The sequence below is a fragment of the Thamnophis sirtalis genome, unplaced genomic scaffold (genome assembly GCF_051295495.1).
Source record: "Thamnophis sirtalis isolate CommonGarterSnake01/CBP01778 unplaced genomic scaffold, rThaSir2_p1.2 scaffold_7, whole genome shotgun sequence".
NCBI classification, from domain to species: domain Eukaryota; kingdom Metazoa; phylum Chordata; class Lepidosauria; order Squamata; family Natricidae; genus Thamnophis; species Thamnophis sirtalis.
In genome coordinates, this window is record NW_028261387.1 from 57210983 (window position 1) to 57227603 (window position 16621).

Below are 16621 nucleotides of genomic sequence, written 5' to 3' on the forward strand. Positions count from 1 at the left end.
TTCCAAGAGATTCAAAGATAATATTTTTTTCAAAAACTGTAGGTTTATAACAATAATTATATCAATTGTTTAAATTATACCAAATGGGAGATAGGATACTGGCAGATTAATAGTACATGTATCACATCAGCATCAGGAAGAATTATAATTTTTACAATACAGCAAATAGTGGCATATAGTCATTCATCTACAGGACTGCTAGCAAATTTCTTTCCTTTGTTTCACATTTTCAAATCAAAGGAAAAATCAATGATTTTCCATACGGTATAATATATCAAATATGCTGGCTTTTCATCCACTGAGCTTCACAAGTCTAATAGCATCCTTTTTAATGAATCAAAATGCCAATTTTAGAAGATCATAACTTACATCTAGGCAGTTCAAAATATCTGAATGAAAGCTGTCCTGAAAGAAACCTGAAGGCATCTTTAATTATAAGCTTTCATGGAAAAAAGTTCTTTCAGAATATGAAAGTATTCTATTCATTCGAATTGCATTTATTATGACTAGGTGTGATTAAGCAGGTATTTAGCAGGCTAAAATTGAGAGTTCCTATAAAACCCAATGTTAATACCTTTATATTCAAGGTATATTTATATAAGGGCTGGCTAACTTATGGTTCACCACAAAATGGGTGAAACTTATATACCTGCAGATGTTGGCTTTACTTCATTCATCTGCATAAACAATGTCATCTTTGCAACACTCTAGGATGTTGTATGTACCTTAAATAAGTCACTGAATTGTACTAACTTGTTTTCAAGAAAAGCATCTGACATCATAGGATATGTCTTGGCCCAGTCACAATGTAGATGCATGTTTCAATGGAATAGTTTTCAATCATCCCATGTGTAACTCAGCAGCATGAAAATAAGTTCAGGAGCAATGATTATGGCAAACTGTATTTAAGAAAAGTAGCTGGCTTATTGATGTATTGCTACTTCAGGTACTATACTTCACAATGCAGTCACATAAATGAAAATTCTTGGGAGCAATTGCAATGGGGTATTAACTAGTTAAGATGAGTGCATCCAAGGTGGCGCAGTGGTTAAATGCAGCACTGCAGGCTACTGCTAGATCAGCAGGTCAGCGGTTCAAATCTCACCGGCTCAGGGTTGACTCAGCCTTCCATCCTTCCGAGGTGGGTAAAATGAGGACCCAGATTGTTGGGGGCAATATGCTGACTCTCTGTAAACCGCTTAGAGAGGCCTGAAAGGCCTATGAAGCGGTATATAAGTCTACTGCTATTGCTATTGCTATTGCTATTGCATGTAACAGACTTTATCTTGAGACTTGATTAAAAGTGAAATGATGGAGATGACAGAAACCACTAGAAAAAAACTGGATGTTTATTCCAGAAAGAGATGCTAAGAGAGCAGAAAGAGAGGCATGGAAGATAAATAAGAATGTAGAATGGCTGGCCCTAAATGAGTTGATTAGAACATTTAATTCACTAATTATATGTAAGATTTGGAAGTTCTATAAACCATTCATTTGCAAAGCAGACATGTGCTCATGATGAAAGCTTACAAGGAGTATGGGACTATCTATATACTACTAAAACATTCATGTGTTTGTTTGTAACTTTCAATCAGATAAAACAGTTATCATAGGATAACAATTTTTGAATCAATGTACCTCAAATGGACTAACTTATAAAATGTGTCCAAAATCTGGGATCCATGGCTCCTATGGGATTGAAATTTGGCAGAGTAGTGGCCAGTTCAGTGCTACTTTGCTGATGTTCTCAGCCACAGTCATGTGACCATCATTTCCAATGTTGCCTGCCAGCTTCTTAGAAGGAAAGCTAGTGGGAAAGCAGCAGGAAGTTGGAAGTCACTTCCCCTCACTGTTTTTGTCCTGTTTGTGGTCATTCTGTTTCTCTGTTAAGATAAGGAAATATCTTTGAAACAATGGCCCACAGAATCACAGGTTGTGTATTAATATGATGAAGATAATTATAATTTTCACAGTCAGGCAAACTATTAAGGGGATTGTGTCTGTAAGGAGGGTTGTAATCATACTTCCATAGGGAGATGTATAGCAATAGCACTTAGACTCATATACTGCTTCACAGTGCTTTACAGCCCTCTCTAAGCGGTTTAAAGAGCATATTGCCCCCAACAATCTAGGCCCTCATTATACCGACCTCGGACAGATGGAAAGCTGAGTCAATCTTGAGCTGGTGAGAATTGAACTGCCGAACTGCAGCCAACAAAAGTACTTGTAGTACTGTATTCTAACCTCTGCACCACCATGGCTCATCTAATATAATATACCTTCTACAGACTTCCCTTACAAAATGAAACTTATGGGAGAAAGTACAGCCACAGAAAGAATCCACATTACTTTCATTTTTTATTAAAATATGTATTTCAGGAAAGAGTAATGAATCTAGTATGCTAGTAAGCAGTAGTTCAAAGTGAGGACTTTTCCTGAAAAGAAATACTTTCAAAACTGAAACTATTTAACCGCTCTAGACCACTTTTACGTTATTTTGTTGAGTGGGTGCTCAATGAAGCCCAGGTTCCACCATAGTTGAAACAATCACCAGTGTTATCTATAAAACGTTATCTAGGGATAGAAACACAAGTTCAAATATTCCTTCAGCCATGCAAGTTCAGTCAAGACTTTGGATAAGGCACTATCTCTCAGCCCAACCCAACCCAAAAATAATTATCGTGGGGAAAAAATCAAAAAAGCAAATATACTCCTTGAATTCCTGGATGGAAAGCAGGATATGACGCTAATTAATAAACAACAGTGACCATGGGGGGTGGGGACAGGAGAGGACAGATTAGCATTAGACTGTAATGTTGCAATGCCACTTTCATCATTCTGATGTTGCTCTAAATAAACAAACTTTTGGCTGATTTTCTATTGAATGAGCAAGGTTCAAGATTTTAGAACCTTGGAGAATAATATCAAATTCCCCACTATAGTTCTGAAAATATGTATGAATATTTCAGGAAGTCCAGCACAGTTTGCTAAACCCACAGACTGCCATCTGGCAGTCACACATAAGGAAGCTTTTGTTCTTTCTTCTGACCATGTATAATTTCACCTCTCTTCCTCAACACTTTAATTTCATTTGTTTGTATTTTAATCATATTTTCTTTCTTACATCATTTCACGGATGCTGCTTTGTAATGTTTCAACACATGAATGTGATAAAATAAAACAGATAAAAAGAATAAATAATCACCTAATGTCAAGAGTTATCAAGACTGACAATGGAAAAGGATTTCATTCAGAATTTATACATCTAAGTCAGCGATGACGAACCTTGTTCTTATGGTGTGCCAAAATTGCATGTACGTGCCCACACCAATTCAATCCTCCCTGCCCACCTGTGCATGTGTGTGTGACCCCCACCGTGCATATGCACACAACTCCTCCCCCAGGCTCTGGATGCTTTCCTGAAGCCTGGGGAGGGCAAAAACGTTCCCCAACTGGCCTCTGGATGCCCTCTGAAAGCCATAAACTTCTGAACTTCCGGTTGGCCCGTTGCGGCTATTTTTCTCCCTCCCCAGCCTCTGGAGGCTTTCTTGAGGCCTGGGTGGGGGGAGAAAAATAGCCCCAACGGACCAACCGGAAGTTCAGAAATGATTTGTTATCCGGCTTCCAGAAGGCCTCTATGGGGCTGGGGGACGGCCTTTTCTCTCTCCCCAGGCTTCAGGAAGCCTCCAGAGGCTGGGGAGGGTGAAAAACAGCTCCAATGGCTCAACCGGACGTTTGGGAACAAACTTTCAGTTGGGCGGTTGCGGCAGTTTTTTGTCCTCCTTAGACTTCAAGAAAGCCTCCCACTTGGCCAGTTGGGGCCATTTTTTAAGTCTTTGGAGGCTTTCCTGAAGCCGGGGGAGGGCAAAAACTGCCTCCCCCGCACTCCAGAAGGGCGAAAAATCATCTGGCTGGCACGTGCATGTGCGCCGGAGCTAACAGCTGGCATGCCAGCAAATATCACCATCACAGATCTAGGTAAAGCATGAGAAATGCAAGTTTCATCTCCACCATCATCATGTTCTCCTTGGCTGAACAATTAAAAGGTGCAACACCCCATAATAGAAAAGTAAAAGCAAAATTAAAATTTTGACAGTGATTAGCATTCCTTCTTTGGTTTGACAACTATTAAGATATGCCACCTTAAATGAGCCAGCCTTAGAGCTTATTGCAATGTGACATTTATTCTCCTCCTCTTCACATGGAAAAGAATCGTTTTTTCTTTTTATATTACGCACATCAGCATTTTGTTCAATGCAAACTGAGCTCATAAAACCAAACTCCTACATAAATTGTGCACAGGCTGTTTCTTGTTGTTCTCTGGAGACACAGAGAAAGGGCTTTGGGCTATGGCACATTCATAGCTAAGTCCCGACAGAGCTTGTCATGAAGAAAGTGCTAAAAAAGAGGCAATCTTTTCCCTGTTGTAATGTGGCCAGAAAATCCCAGTTGCTTACACTGCTTGCCCTTTTACCTCTAAAGCTTCATCTCTTTCAATAAATGAAGCATTGATTTAAAATATTTTACATCAAGATCTGAATGTAGGATTGGAGGTGAATATAATGTTTAATTTAACTTACTTAACTTACTTCTCTTGCCTTGGCAAGTTTATATGTAATTCAGGATGGGTGTGATTGATATATGCATATACATATGTCTGCCCCAAGATGAAATCAATGCTGGACATAAATCAAGCACAATATCCCCAAATTCTAGAGCTTTCATCCTATATAAAGAAATTACACATGTTCCTAGCCTTCATTATTAGAGTAAGTAGATAAGTTGTGCTATAAGTATATAGCTTGGCTTCAGAAGTTGCAGGTGCTTCATCACTCAAAGTTTTTAAGAAAAGACTGGACTATCTGAAATGGTATAGGGTCTCCTGATAGAGCAGGGGATTGGACTAGAAGACCTCCAAGATCCCTTCCAACTCTATTCTGATTGAGGGGCTGCCACAGGGAAGAGGTGGTCAACCTATTCTCCAAAGAACCTGAAGGCAGGACAAAGAAGCAGCAGCAATGGATGGAAAGTAATTAAGGAAAAAAGCAATATAGAACGAAGAAGAAATGTCCTGACAGAGAGAACAATTAATCACTGGAATGGCTTGCCTCCAAAGGATGTGGGTGCTCCAACACTGGAGGTTTTTTAGAAGAGATTGGGCAACCATTTGTCTGAAATGGTAGAGGGTTTCCTGCTAAAGCAAGGGCTTGGACCAGAAGGTCCCTTCCAACTCTGTTATTCCATTATTTCTGTTAAGTACCAAGCTAGAAACCAAACCTCTAAAGTTCTGGCTTTATGCCTAAATGTTAAAACAGACAGAAATGAAATTGTGATAGGGCTGCATTCTGGAAAATTATACTATGATTAGCTAGATTACCCATGACCTGGTTGCTTAAAATTTAATAAATGCTTTTGAAATTGATCCAGTAGAAAAATCAAAGAACAAACCAAATAAATGCAGTTATGACTGGATAGTAAGAAGAGAGTTAAATTTTCACCAGAATAATGAGAATGCAATGATTCAAGGTTGCACTCTCAGTTTTAATCAAGCTTCCCCCCCCCCCCCCCGCAGTTCATGGTCCATATAACATTTGGCAACAGCTGCTAACATTTTAGTAAGTAAAGGTTTTCTTATCACTGCATCTCCAGGCTTTCTGTCTAGCCTTGTCTGTCTAGCCCTTTCTCGTCCTATAAAGAGAGTTGGAAATTTAGTTAAAGGTTGCGTTTGCTACCCTTGAGTACTGCAGTGTGTCAGTGCTTAAATGAAAACACAATGATGTGAATCCAACCTGCACACTTTGAACAATGCCAGACGACTAAACTACTGAGCCAAGGCTCTAGGGTTGGGTGTGATATTGGCAGATAGCTACACTGCAGGATGAAGTTTTCCTACTATCAATCAGACAAAATAGACATAAGCTCAGACAAAACCTGATCTAGTGTCTACAGGTCCTGTCAGAATTTATATGAAATCTTTATTTCATATTGAAGATTTATGAGTTTAAAAGATGCAAAATCAGTTCCATTTTGAAAAATGCCACTTAATTTCATTGGATCATAGAGATCAAGTGTTCTTGAAAAATAAGCTTTGAAAGCACACTGATAATATGGATATTATTAAAAGTAAGCAAACATACAATCCACTCACAATGTATGCCAAAATGGCAAAACTCTTACTGATAGCTATGATTCATGGACGTAAATTGTTTTCACATAGAATTGCAGGAGAAAATTGGCAAATAAAGAAACAGGCTTAACCTTATATAGAACACAGTCCTGCTAGATCAGTCAAAGGAACATTTTAATGTTTTTCAAATTTGACAAATTGAAAATATGTGGATTTCAATGCCCAGCATTTCCTAGCTTGCATTCCCCAATTACAATCTACACTGGTTGAAAAACACACATCTGTAAATATCAGTTTTACCCTTACATATTATTCAGTCATTTAAACCATGAAACCGTTAAGTGCTTCAATTTCTCATTAGCCTTTATCTTCATCAAGGGGAAGCTAACATGATTTTAATTCAAACCAAGATGTATCATTGATGGCACAACCACTGGCCTTTATTATCCAAGAGAATGGATTTTATCTTTTCCCATCCACTTTGCTGTTCATGAAATCTGACATACCGGGAACAGTCAGCTGCATTAAAGCAAAGAAAGGTGACCTATTTTGTTCTGTTTTTATTAGGAACAGAGTAAGCGTACTGTAAACATGACCGCAATTCTTGAATGTTGCCTCCAGTTAAATCCAGGAGAACTTATTACTCAGTGAAAAATGCATTTGTTCAGGATGTAGCATTAAAAGGTGAAACCTCTGATGGTTAGTGGAGAAACTCTGGGGGTGGGGGAAGCGATGACATTTTAAAACACTAGCAAAATATGGATATTCTTGTGTAGTTTTTTAGGACCAGAGATCAAGTTTTACAGCAGCATTTTAACATTTGATTGAGGACTGATACTGTGTTTCCCTGAAAATAGGGTCTTATTTTCGTTTGACCCTCGAAATAAGCACTTGGCCTTATTTTTGAGGAAGTCTTATTATTTTTGAAGTGCAGGAGGCAGCAAGCGTGGTCACCTCATGGCTGCTGCTGTGTTGAAATATTTTCAGGGAGGGCTTATTTTCAGTGGAGGGCTTATTTTCAGGGAAAGGGTAATATGGATATAATTGTGCAGAAGGAAATTCCATTTAAAATATTAGGCAAGAGAAAAGACTTTTTTTCTGACAAATTTACACAGAAGAAAATTCCATTCAGATCGGATAGATTAGAAGGAAAGATTTGTACTTTTCAACAATAGAAATTCAGACTTAACTCTGCAGAAAGCAAGATATTTTGGGGGGAAATAATTAAAGTGTAAGCAATACAAATGGAAGTGACAATTTACATTGTGTTATGATCCTAAAGAGAATTTTTATCAAATAATGTTTCAATACCAGAGAAACGATCTATAATGTATGAAGGCACTTCAAATGTACAGTGTATTAGAAATGTTAACAACATGCAGGGACATTTTATCATGCTTGCTGGACATGTAAAATAGGTAAAAAAAGGATTGCAATACATCCATTGGTATAGAGGATTTTCAAGATTAATATCCAATTGGAACCAGAACTTTTCCTTTTAGGATTAATAGATAAACAGTTAGAAAAAAAGTTATGGAAGTTATAGAACTTTATATATATAAATATATAAAGAATCTTACATAACCTTTTTCTACCTGTTTATCCATTAGTTTTAAAGGGAAAAGTTCTGGCTTCAACTGGATATTAATCTTGAAAATCCTCTGCATCAATGTATGTATTGCGATCCTTTTTTTTAAACCTTTTTTTTACATGTCCAGCAATCATGATTGTGATTGTGTGGGTTTGTGTTTGTGCAGCAAGATTATTACATGCACAATGATGGAAAGATTCAACATTACCTAATATAAAGGACTTTTGATTAAACTGAGAGATCCTGCTGAAATAGATAAACTATTTTTTTATTCTAGAAAAGACACTATCTACATTTATTGGTGACTGGAAACCTCATATGGTACTTTCTGTGCAAAAATAAAAAATGAACGTGCAATTTTTGATGATTAGACTGTATAGATTACCTGTATAGATTATAGCAAGAAGCGTATTATGATGTAACTTTAAAGAGACAGATTTAAATAGAACTGTACTTAAAATTACTGTAAAGAATAATGGAAACCACTTTTTCGTATCTTTTTTCTTCTTTTCTAATTTTTTAAAACTTGTTCTTCCCTTGAACTTTTTTCCCTTTCTTTTTCCTTCCTTACTTTATATTATCTTGGATCAGATTTTATCTTCCTTTTAAAAAAAGTTCAATAAAATCACTTTAAAACATTGGCAAAGTATTTGTATCCTTGTTTGGTAAATAGCAAGAGGAGGCAATTCTGCTTGTCAGTTCATATACTGTCAGCTTTCTATTTAGAAAAGCACAATTCTACTCATCACCACTATTGCAGAAGAACTTTGGAAGGTATGATGGCAATGCACTGTGGCAGAGGAGATATGAAATAACAATGTGTATGCTTTCAGAATAAATACAATCTCAGACTGACAAGTAAAAAGCAGGCAAGATCTCTTCTCACTTCATCTCATTGTTTCATACTGCAATGCACAGAGATGGCTTGATTCTTTTCTTATATATCTATGGAATTATGGTTCCACTTCCTGACACCTTGAATCAGTCAATATCACCAACCATGCCGTCTGTGCTATAGCGGATCTTCTACCACAATAAAAATGTGCTAATAGAAAATTCCAGATAGGTAACAATAAAGGAGTAGAAGAATAAAAATATTTGTAGCTCAGAATTGAAACCACATACAATCTTACATAACTTGGTGTTCCTTGGTGTTCTCTTGGCTTGTTTGTTTTCTTGCAGACGTTTCATTACCCTAACTAGGTATTTTTCGGAGTATAAGACACATCTTTTCCCCCTGCGCAATTGGATGGTCGCATTATAACCAGTTATGGAACGAGAGCGTATGGGCCAAACGAGCCACTGTACCGGTACGGTGGCTGTACTCCTGGCTACTAGCGGTACGGCTGTACTGCCCGGAACATACCACTGCTCTGCAGGCTAAAAACGGGCGTGTTTTTGGCAAAAACAGGCCATGTGAAACACCACAGAGTGCTTCTGAGGTCTGGGAGGCTGAAAACACGATGCATGGAGGACCAAAAAAAAGTTTTTTCTCCTGTAAATTTAGGTGCATCTTATAGTTAAAAAAATACAGTAGATAACAACATAATTCTCATGGAAAAGCTAAAATGCACACAAGCACCAGAGATGATGAACACACTTGTATCATATTGTTTACTGCTTTAGTCTGTATCCATCTCACTCACCATGTAATTCTTGATAAGGACTTTCTTCCAAGGCCCTGATAAGTTGGAATTGAGTTCCCTTTCTCTCAGTGTTGATTCAAGGGTATTTGGCATCCCAGGCCATATTGGCGTCATCTCCCACCAATGCCACAGATTTGCATTTTTAGATTAATTTAGATGGAGGAATGGACTTGCCTTTCCCTAAGTTTTGGCACCTAGGGTCAGTGCCTACTCTAAAGCTAGTTCTGCTTGCTCTGCCTGATCAGTTTATTTGGCTCCAAAGAGGAAGAAGACATGAAAACAAAAGTCCTTTCTATCATGTTTAATACCCAATATTACTTGGGTATTAAGTAAGCTTGTCTCTTATGTGCTTGGTGAGCTTCATCTAACACTTTATGAGTCACAGGCCAGCTGACCTGGAGTTGCTCAATCCACTCTGTCAGGGAAGGGTTTTGCTGTATTTCTTGGGGCAATTCCGGGATAGGCACAAAGTCCTGACAGAGACCACTTTGTACGGGGTGAAACCTGTACTGCTATGTATGGAGTTACTATACGCGACCTCTGCAAAAGGCAGTAAGTTGGCCCAATTATCTTGCTGATAATTTATGTAGCACATATTACAGGATGCCAATAATGGAGCAAGAGTCTCACTATCCAATAGGTTAGATTAGGTAAACTAGTGTGTCATTGATCATTATCATTGCTGGAGGGAGAAAAGGGGCCTGGTTTCCTGAAGATGGAACAAAGGGGTTGCTTCATCTGATTAACTTATATATGCCTGGATATGTGAAGGAAATCTTCCCATGTTTTCTATTGTCAGATGAACTCAGTGCCCTAACAAGGTATATGAGTTCTTCTTAACTGAATTCTTCCTGCATCGATAATACAGTATTGGGAAGGATGATATATCAAATTCTTGTCTGCTGATGAAACTAAATGCTTAGGCTTCTGTGGTGCCTGCAGGGCAAATTTATCTTCAGAAAATAAGGAGAGGCCTGTTAGGTCAAGCCAACACTTCTTTTAGCCCAACATTTTTGGATTAAATGTAATAGCTCTTTTCCTCAACAGAGAGTATTGTAAGTATGCTACTTGTAATTCTTTAGATAATTAGCAACCACCAAGGCTCATAGACCTTAGTAACCCAGTGCTCTAAAAAACTGTTCTTTCCCAAATGCCTCAACTGGTGTACATCTCTACTTACGATTGAGTGAATTCCAGTTTGTTCAATGTCTAAAGAAGTGCTACTTTGGTTCCAAATCTTCCTGGATTTAGTTCAGCAGAAGTTCTAGTGCTACAACATTGTAAGAATAGCCTCTATCTATATTTCCATAAAACTATTCTCTGCTTTCAGATCATATAAAAGGGTGAATAGCTGGTTTTGCTACCTGTTTGCAATGTGCGTGCTCTGTTCAATGTAAATTGTTCTTCACGCATGCGCAGACCAATTTACAGTGAACTGTGCATGCGCAGTCACTAAAAACTAAAATGGCAGCGGCCCAGCGGTGGTGAGGGAACCGGTTCGGGGGCATAGCAGGCCTGAGTTGCTGCCAGTTCTGCGACCGAGGTCTGAATTCCACTATTGGTTCAGCCGAACCGGGCCAAACCGGGAGCAACCCACCTCTGGTGAATAGTCATAATCCTTTCTGAATATGTTTGTTTGTGTGTGTGCGTGTGTGTGTGTTTGTACTTCCCAAACATGTGGAGTGAGGCAATATTGGATGATACTTATGGTATGAGGATCACCCCCAATTTGGATACCTCCAGGCTCCCCTATTTGGCATTCTGAGAACATCCTGTCCAACAAACCATGTGGGTTCTTTTCCTTGGTGCAAACTGTTTATAAAATGGGAGTTGTGAGAAGTCTACAAAGAATAAAATCATGCCAGGAGAATGCCTGGGAAATAGTGACAGTTAACAGCAAATTACTGCTGGCCACACTGCTGAAAGAAAATGGAATGAAGATATAATGGTCATGTTTTGTATGTATAAATATGTGGAAGGCCAAGACTTGAAGAACTATCTTGATATAAGTCATTACCTGTCTCTGCAAGGGAGACATAGAACAATTGCAAGTAGACCTATAGTGACTAATGGCTGTAAAGACGTTTCTATTAATGCAACCGTGGGACAATTTTTGCATCATTCTTCTACTCCTTCATTCTGCATTTCACCCTTCCTTTCCTGGGTTAGCCCACATACATAAAAGTGAAAGACATCCTGCTAGTATTTGATAACTCCAGCCCTTAAATGAGCTTATGATTGCACTGTGAATACTGGAACCTTTTACATTACAGGATTTAAAACCATATTTTGCCACCATGAACTATTTGTAAAATAATAAAGATAGGATACAAACAAACAAAGAAGAAAGAAATATTATAGTTGGGCTTTTGCACTTCTCCTAAGTAGCATCATGTTTTTGTTTTGCACTGGCTATTTCAATTATGCTTCATCTATTCGGTTTCCTTTAGAAATTGACAACAGCCCATTAATGCAATTCCCATTCTGTGTTAGACATACTGTATTTTTCGGAGTATAAGATGCAGCAAGGTTTTGAAGAGGCAATTTTTTAAAAAAAGTTGGTAGGTAGAGGGAGAGGGAGAGAGAGAGTAGGTAGGTAGGTAGGTAGATAAAGGTATATAGAGAAATAGAGGTAGAAAAATACAGTAGGTAGGTAGGGGGAGAGAGAGAGTTTAGGTAGATAGGTAGAGGGATAGAGAGAGAGAAATAGAGAGAGGGAAATATAGTAAGTATGTAGGGAGAAAGAGAGAAATAGAGAGAGAGAACTATAGTAGGTGGGAAGACAGAGAGAATAGGTAGGTTGGTAGGTAGAGCGGTAGGTAGGTAAAGGTATAGAGAGAGGGAGAAAGAGAAATACAGTAGATAGGTAGGGACAGAGTAGGTAGGTAAGTATGTAGGTAGGTAGAAGGGGAGGGGAGACAGAGAAATACAGTAGGTAGTTAGGGAGAGAGAGTAGATAGGTAGATAGAGGGAGAGAGAGAGAAATACAGGTAGGTAGGGAGAGAGAGAGAGAGAGTAGGTAGGTAGGTAGATGTTTCTAGCTGTATTTATCCATGTGCTGGAGAAGGAAATCGCTGACAATTTGCAGCACCTAAGACTTTGTTTCTGCTGGCACAGCACTTACCGGATTTTCACCCATATAACCCGCGGGTTATGTGCGTTTTTTACATACACAGCACGTCCTCGTGGGGTATAAAAGTGGGCGGGGTATACGAAAAATATTTTACACAGATTGATTACCGGTAAAGGGAGAGCTTGGGACCACCACTTTCCTCGCGGCAGATCTCAGCAGTTTCCCTTCTCCCTTACTCGTCGCGGGTTATATAAGTGGGCGGGGTATACGGAAAACATTTTACACGATCTTGAAAACCTGCGGGTTATTCATGTGGGCGGGTTATTTGCGTGGGCGGGTTATATGGGTGAAAATACGGTAATCATTGTAATTCTCATCAATCAGTTAAAGAGCTTTCCAAAAGGAAAAAAAGTTTTTGCACTCTGCAAACCTCCCAAAAACGGCCCCCTTTTTTAAAAAAAAGGCATGAATAGTCCGGGGGGGGGGGCTTGCAGAGTGCTCCTAGGGGTGTGGGGGGAACAAAAATAAGCAAAAAATGGCCCATTTTTCGTGAAAACGGGCCCATTTTTTGTCAAAATAATTGCATGCATAGCCTTATGGAGACTTATAGAGTGCTGTTGGCGGGTGGGCAGGCAAAAAAACAGTGCATTTTTTGCTCATTTCTGTCCTCCCCAGGAACTCTCTGAAAGCCTCCATAAGGGTATGCACAGCCATTTTGGTGGAGGGGCGGGGGGCTTCAGGAGGCAAAAAATGCTGTATTTTATGTATAAGACACACCCAGATTTTCAGCCTCTTTTTTGAGGAAAATACGGTATATCAGAATGGGTGGGTGAATGGGTCTGTAATTGATTTGCACCCTCGCACAAAAGCTTCTATGGGCGATGAATGAGAGAAACACACTTGTAGAATCGCTGCTGGGAAAGAAATGATTTTTATAGTGTGCAATATGATTAAATCTGTAGCAGATTATAGTGTTAAAGCACTAAAATCCATTTTGGTTTCTAATTCTAGTTTCATCTAGCTCTGCTTGGAGTTTGTTCTGGGATGATAGTAATCTTTTGGAAGGAAAGCAGCCTTTTGAATTGTAAAGCTCTTCCTCTCATCATGACTTCTATGTGACCTTTTCTTTTTAAAAAAAACAAAACCTAAAACCTGCAGTTCTATTATTTATTCATTTGAGAAATACACTTCCCATGTCTCTTCTTGTTCATCATCCTCTTCTTTTTGGACTTACAAATACTTTATTTAACAGCATCCTGGATCTTCATTACTAATCCATTAGTACAAAAACTAGGACACCAGAAGGAAGCATCTGCTGGTGGACAAGCTTAAGCCTGTCACAGCAAGCAAGGCTTCTGTCTGAGCAGCAGCAGGGAGAAAGGGTAGATCTTCAACAGGCAGAACAAAACACCATATTTGCTGGAGTCTTCCCAAAGGAGCTCTTGTTTCCACTGCAATGGTAGCAACAACTGGAGCTCACACAATGCAGTTGAGTAACATCAATATACTATTTGGACTAGAAAGATGATTGGGAGCTACCCAGACTTGGTTATGACATGGGCATCTATATAAATGTTATAAACAAACAAACAAACAAAAGTGCCATACTTCACTGATATACAGGTATCAATTTAGGTATACTATATATCGATCAATATATTAATCAATCTGTATACAGATATCACTCAGTACAGTGCCCTTCCCCTAACTCGTGTTCTCCATGGAGGCTAATGTTCAACCCCACTTATTCCCAATTAAGCTGCCTGACAGGTTATGGAGTTGATGTTGAAGACATCAGTGAAGTATCAGGCAAGGTCTTTGTATATGATAATAATGTAGAGGTGATCTACCTCATAAGGTTATGGTGAAAGGGCTAAGAAAGAGACCGTAAAACAGCATCCACATCAGAAGTGGTATAGAAACACTGCTATGATTGTACTTCAGATAAAGATGTAAAACAATTTGCAAAGCAAGGTAGGCAAGCCCTTAAGAGAAAAGTCTGGGTGGAGAAAAAAGCTGACGCTTCCCTCCAGAAGGGTGAATCTGCCTAAAAATATATGGATAAAACAGGCAAAGACATGTCATGTAAGAAGTTAAAAACTGATTGTGGAGAAGCTAAAATGCATTGCAGGGGACAGTGATGCGTTTCAAGCAAACCTCTTTGCAAATAACTCATCATGTATGCATCTTCCTTTTGTGGAAATCTGCTGGCATTCCAGAGTCCTCTAATTATAATGTATAGCTGCATTAATTCAACGCAGTTGGATTAATTCAATACAGATCTACAAAACTATTTCAAGCCTGTTGAGGACTTCAGCTATGAAATGGAAATGCAGCCCACTGCACATTTATAAAATACGATAATAATAATAAAACCAACTCAAGATTGTTGGGGTGTGGACTAATTAAATTTATCTTTTTCAAAAGTGCAACTGTGTAGAAGCACTTTCTAAATATGTTGCAGGATACCAATCTAGTGGTATTTTGTTTCTTCCAGGATGGGTACTTAAGCAGACCTAGGCATTTCCTTGGCATTAAAAATGACACAATGGAAACTTATGGATTATGAAACAAAAAAAGAAACTTACCAGAGGCAGCTAATAATAAGGAAAATATCAACTGTAAGGGTTTCAGAATTATCTACAGAGGATTTGAAGGACCCTCTAATTATATAAAATATTTCCTCCCCCCCCCCCCCAAATATCTGCAAAATACAAGTAGCATAATGCAATACTTGAAGCAGGGTCATTTGATGCAAAGAAAATTGAAAGGTGATGTTTTGTAAACCTTCATAATGTATCCATATCAGGAAGAAAGAAATGAGGTAAGATTATTTAGAGTGTGCTGATTCAATGTTTTTGTTTTGCTCCAAGTAGAATTGCTTGTTAAACAAAAAATAATATGCCAAAGGACTCAGCAACAGGATGCATTATGATGTCCATTAATCATTCTAGTTAGATACTTTCCAGTTACAACTGATTGCTACCTGAATGGATTACCAAATTTGCTAGTCTCGGTCAGTTATACTAGCAAAACAAGACAAGAATAGGCAAAGGGTGGGGATGGTGATACATTCTGAGCAAGAAAGTTTAGGATTCTGACTTCAATTACTTGTGCATTGCTACTCCTCTCCCTCAATACGGTTCACCAAATACCTATCCGACGCAACTAGGTTTAGTTTTCATGTCACCGGAAAATTTCAAGAGTTTAAAAAAAATCATTAATGATTTTTGCATACCTGAGATAAAGGCCAGTGGAAGAAGTTTCTAACAAAGCTTGGAAAATATGCACTTTAATGAAAGGGGTGTGTATAACTTGGGGTGGGAGCGGATACAGCATCAGCCAACTACGATCGATGGATCAATATAACAGTAATGAGACCAGCGCTTCTATCGCCACAGTATTGGCGTGACTATTGCTAATGATCTCTTGCTAGGGAAATGCCTAGAAAGTTGCAAAGAGGGCGACGCGCGTTACGTTTGCAAGGTTTAATCACAATCACCTTCCCTTGTTTCCCCACTCATGCCTTACCAACTCTTGTTTCAGACGGCGCAGGTAATGATCCATGTTCTTCATTTCCATCCTTCCATCCGAGTTCAGCTTTTGCCGAGGGCTTCAGGAGCACCACAAACGCCGCGCCCAGCTCTCTTGCCTCAGCCGCGGTGCTTCTTTTCCCGCCCCGCTGCCTTAATCCAACGGCCCCTTTAAACGCCCATCTGCCGCTTCGCCGCTGGGGAAGCGCTCTCGCGCAGATGATCGCCCAAACTTTTTTTTCCGCGAGGAAACCGCGACCGACGTAAACCAGAAGCCAACTCGCTTTCTTTGAAAGTTAAAATACGCACGGAGAAATGTCAGCGGTCGGAATGGCAAAGCTCGGGATTGGCCAGGCTCTCGCCCGCCAACCCTCTGCAGGCACAGGAGCTGCAGACGCCGTTGCTCTCTGGCGCTGCTTCTTAGCCCCAAACCCGCTTTGGCTTTTAATTGCAAGAGTCGTGCGGAGAAGCCCCGTGGCTAGGCAAAGCGCCAGCACCAGGCTGGAGAACCTAGGAGCGAAGCGACGGGAAGGGTAGCTCCGGCGGCGCTGGATGGCAACTCCCGCCGCTCCCGCACGTGGTAGCAAAAGTGAAGCCTAGAGGAGAGGCGTGGCAACTAAATCAAAAGAGGCGTTGCTTGCTTTGTTGCAC

General features: G+C 39.4%; 1 protein-coding gene across 1 annotated transcript in view; it reads right to left on the bottom strand.

Annotated features, from left to right (window-relative positions):
• INKA2 (inka box actin regulator 2) overlaps nt 1–16361 on the bottom strand; it is a 33583-nt gene extending 17222 nt beyond the window's left edge. Inside the window, exon 1 of the mRNA XM_014068447.2 lies at nt 15969–16361. Coding sequence (XP_013923922.2) covers nt 15969–16019 — 51 coding nt within the window. The 5' untranslated portion in view covers nt 16020–16361. The remainder of the gene's footprint in view (nt 1–15968) is intronic.
• Between the last annotated feature and the right edge of the window lie 260 nt (nt 16362–16621).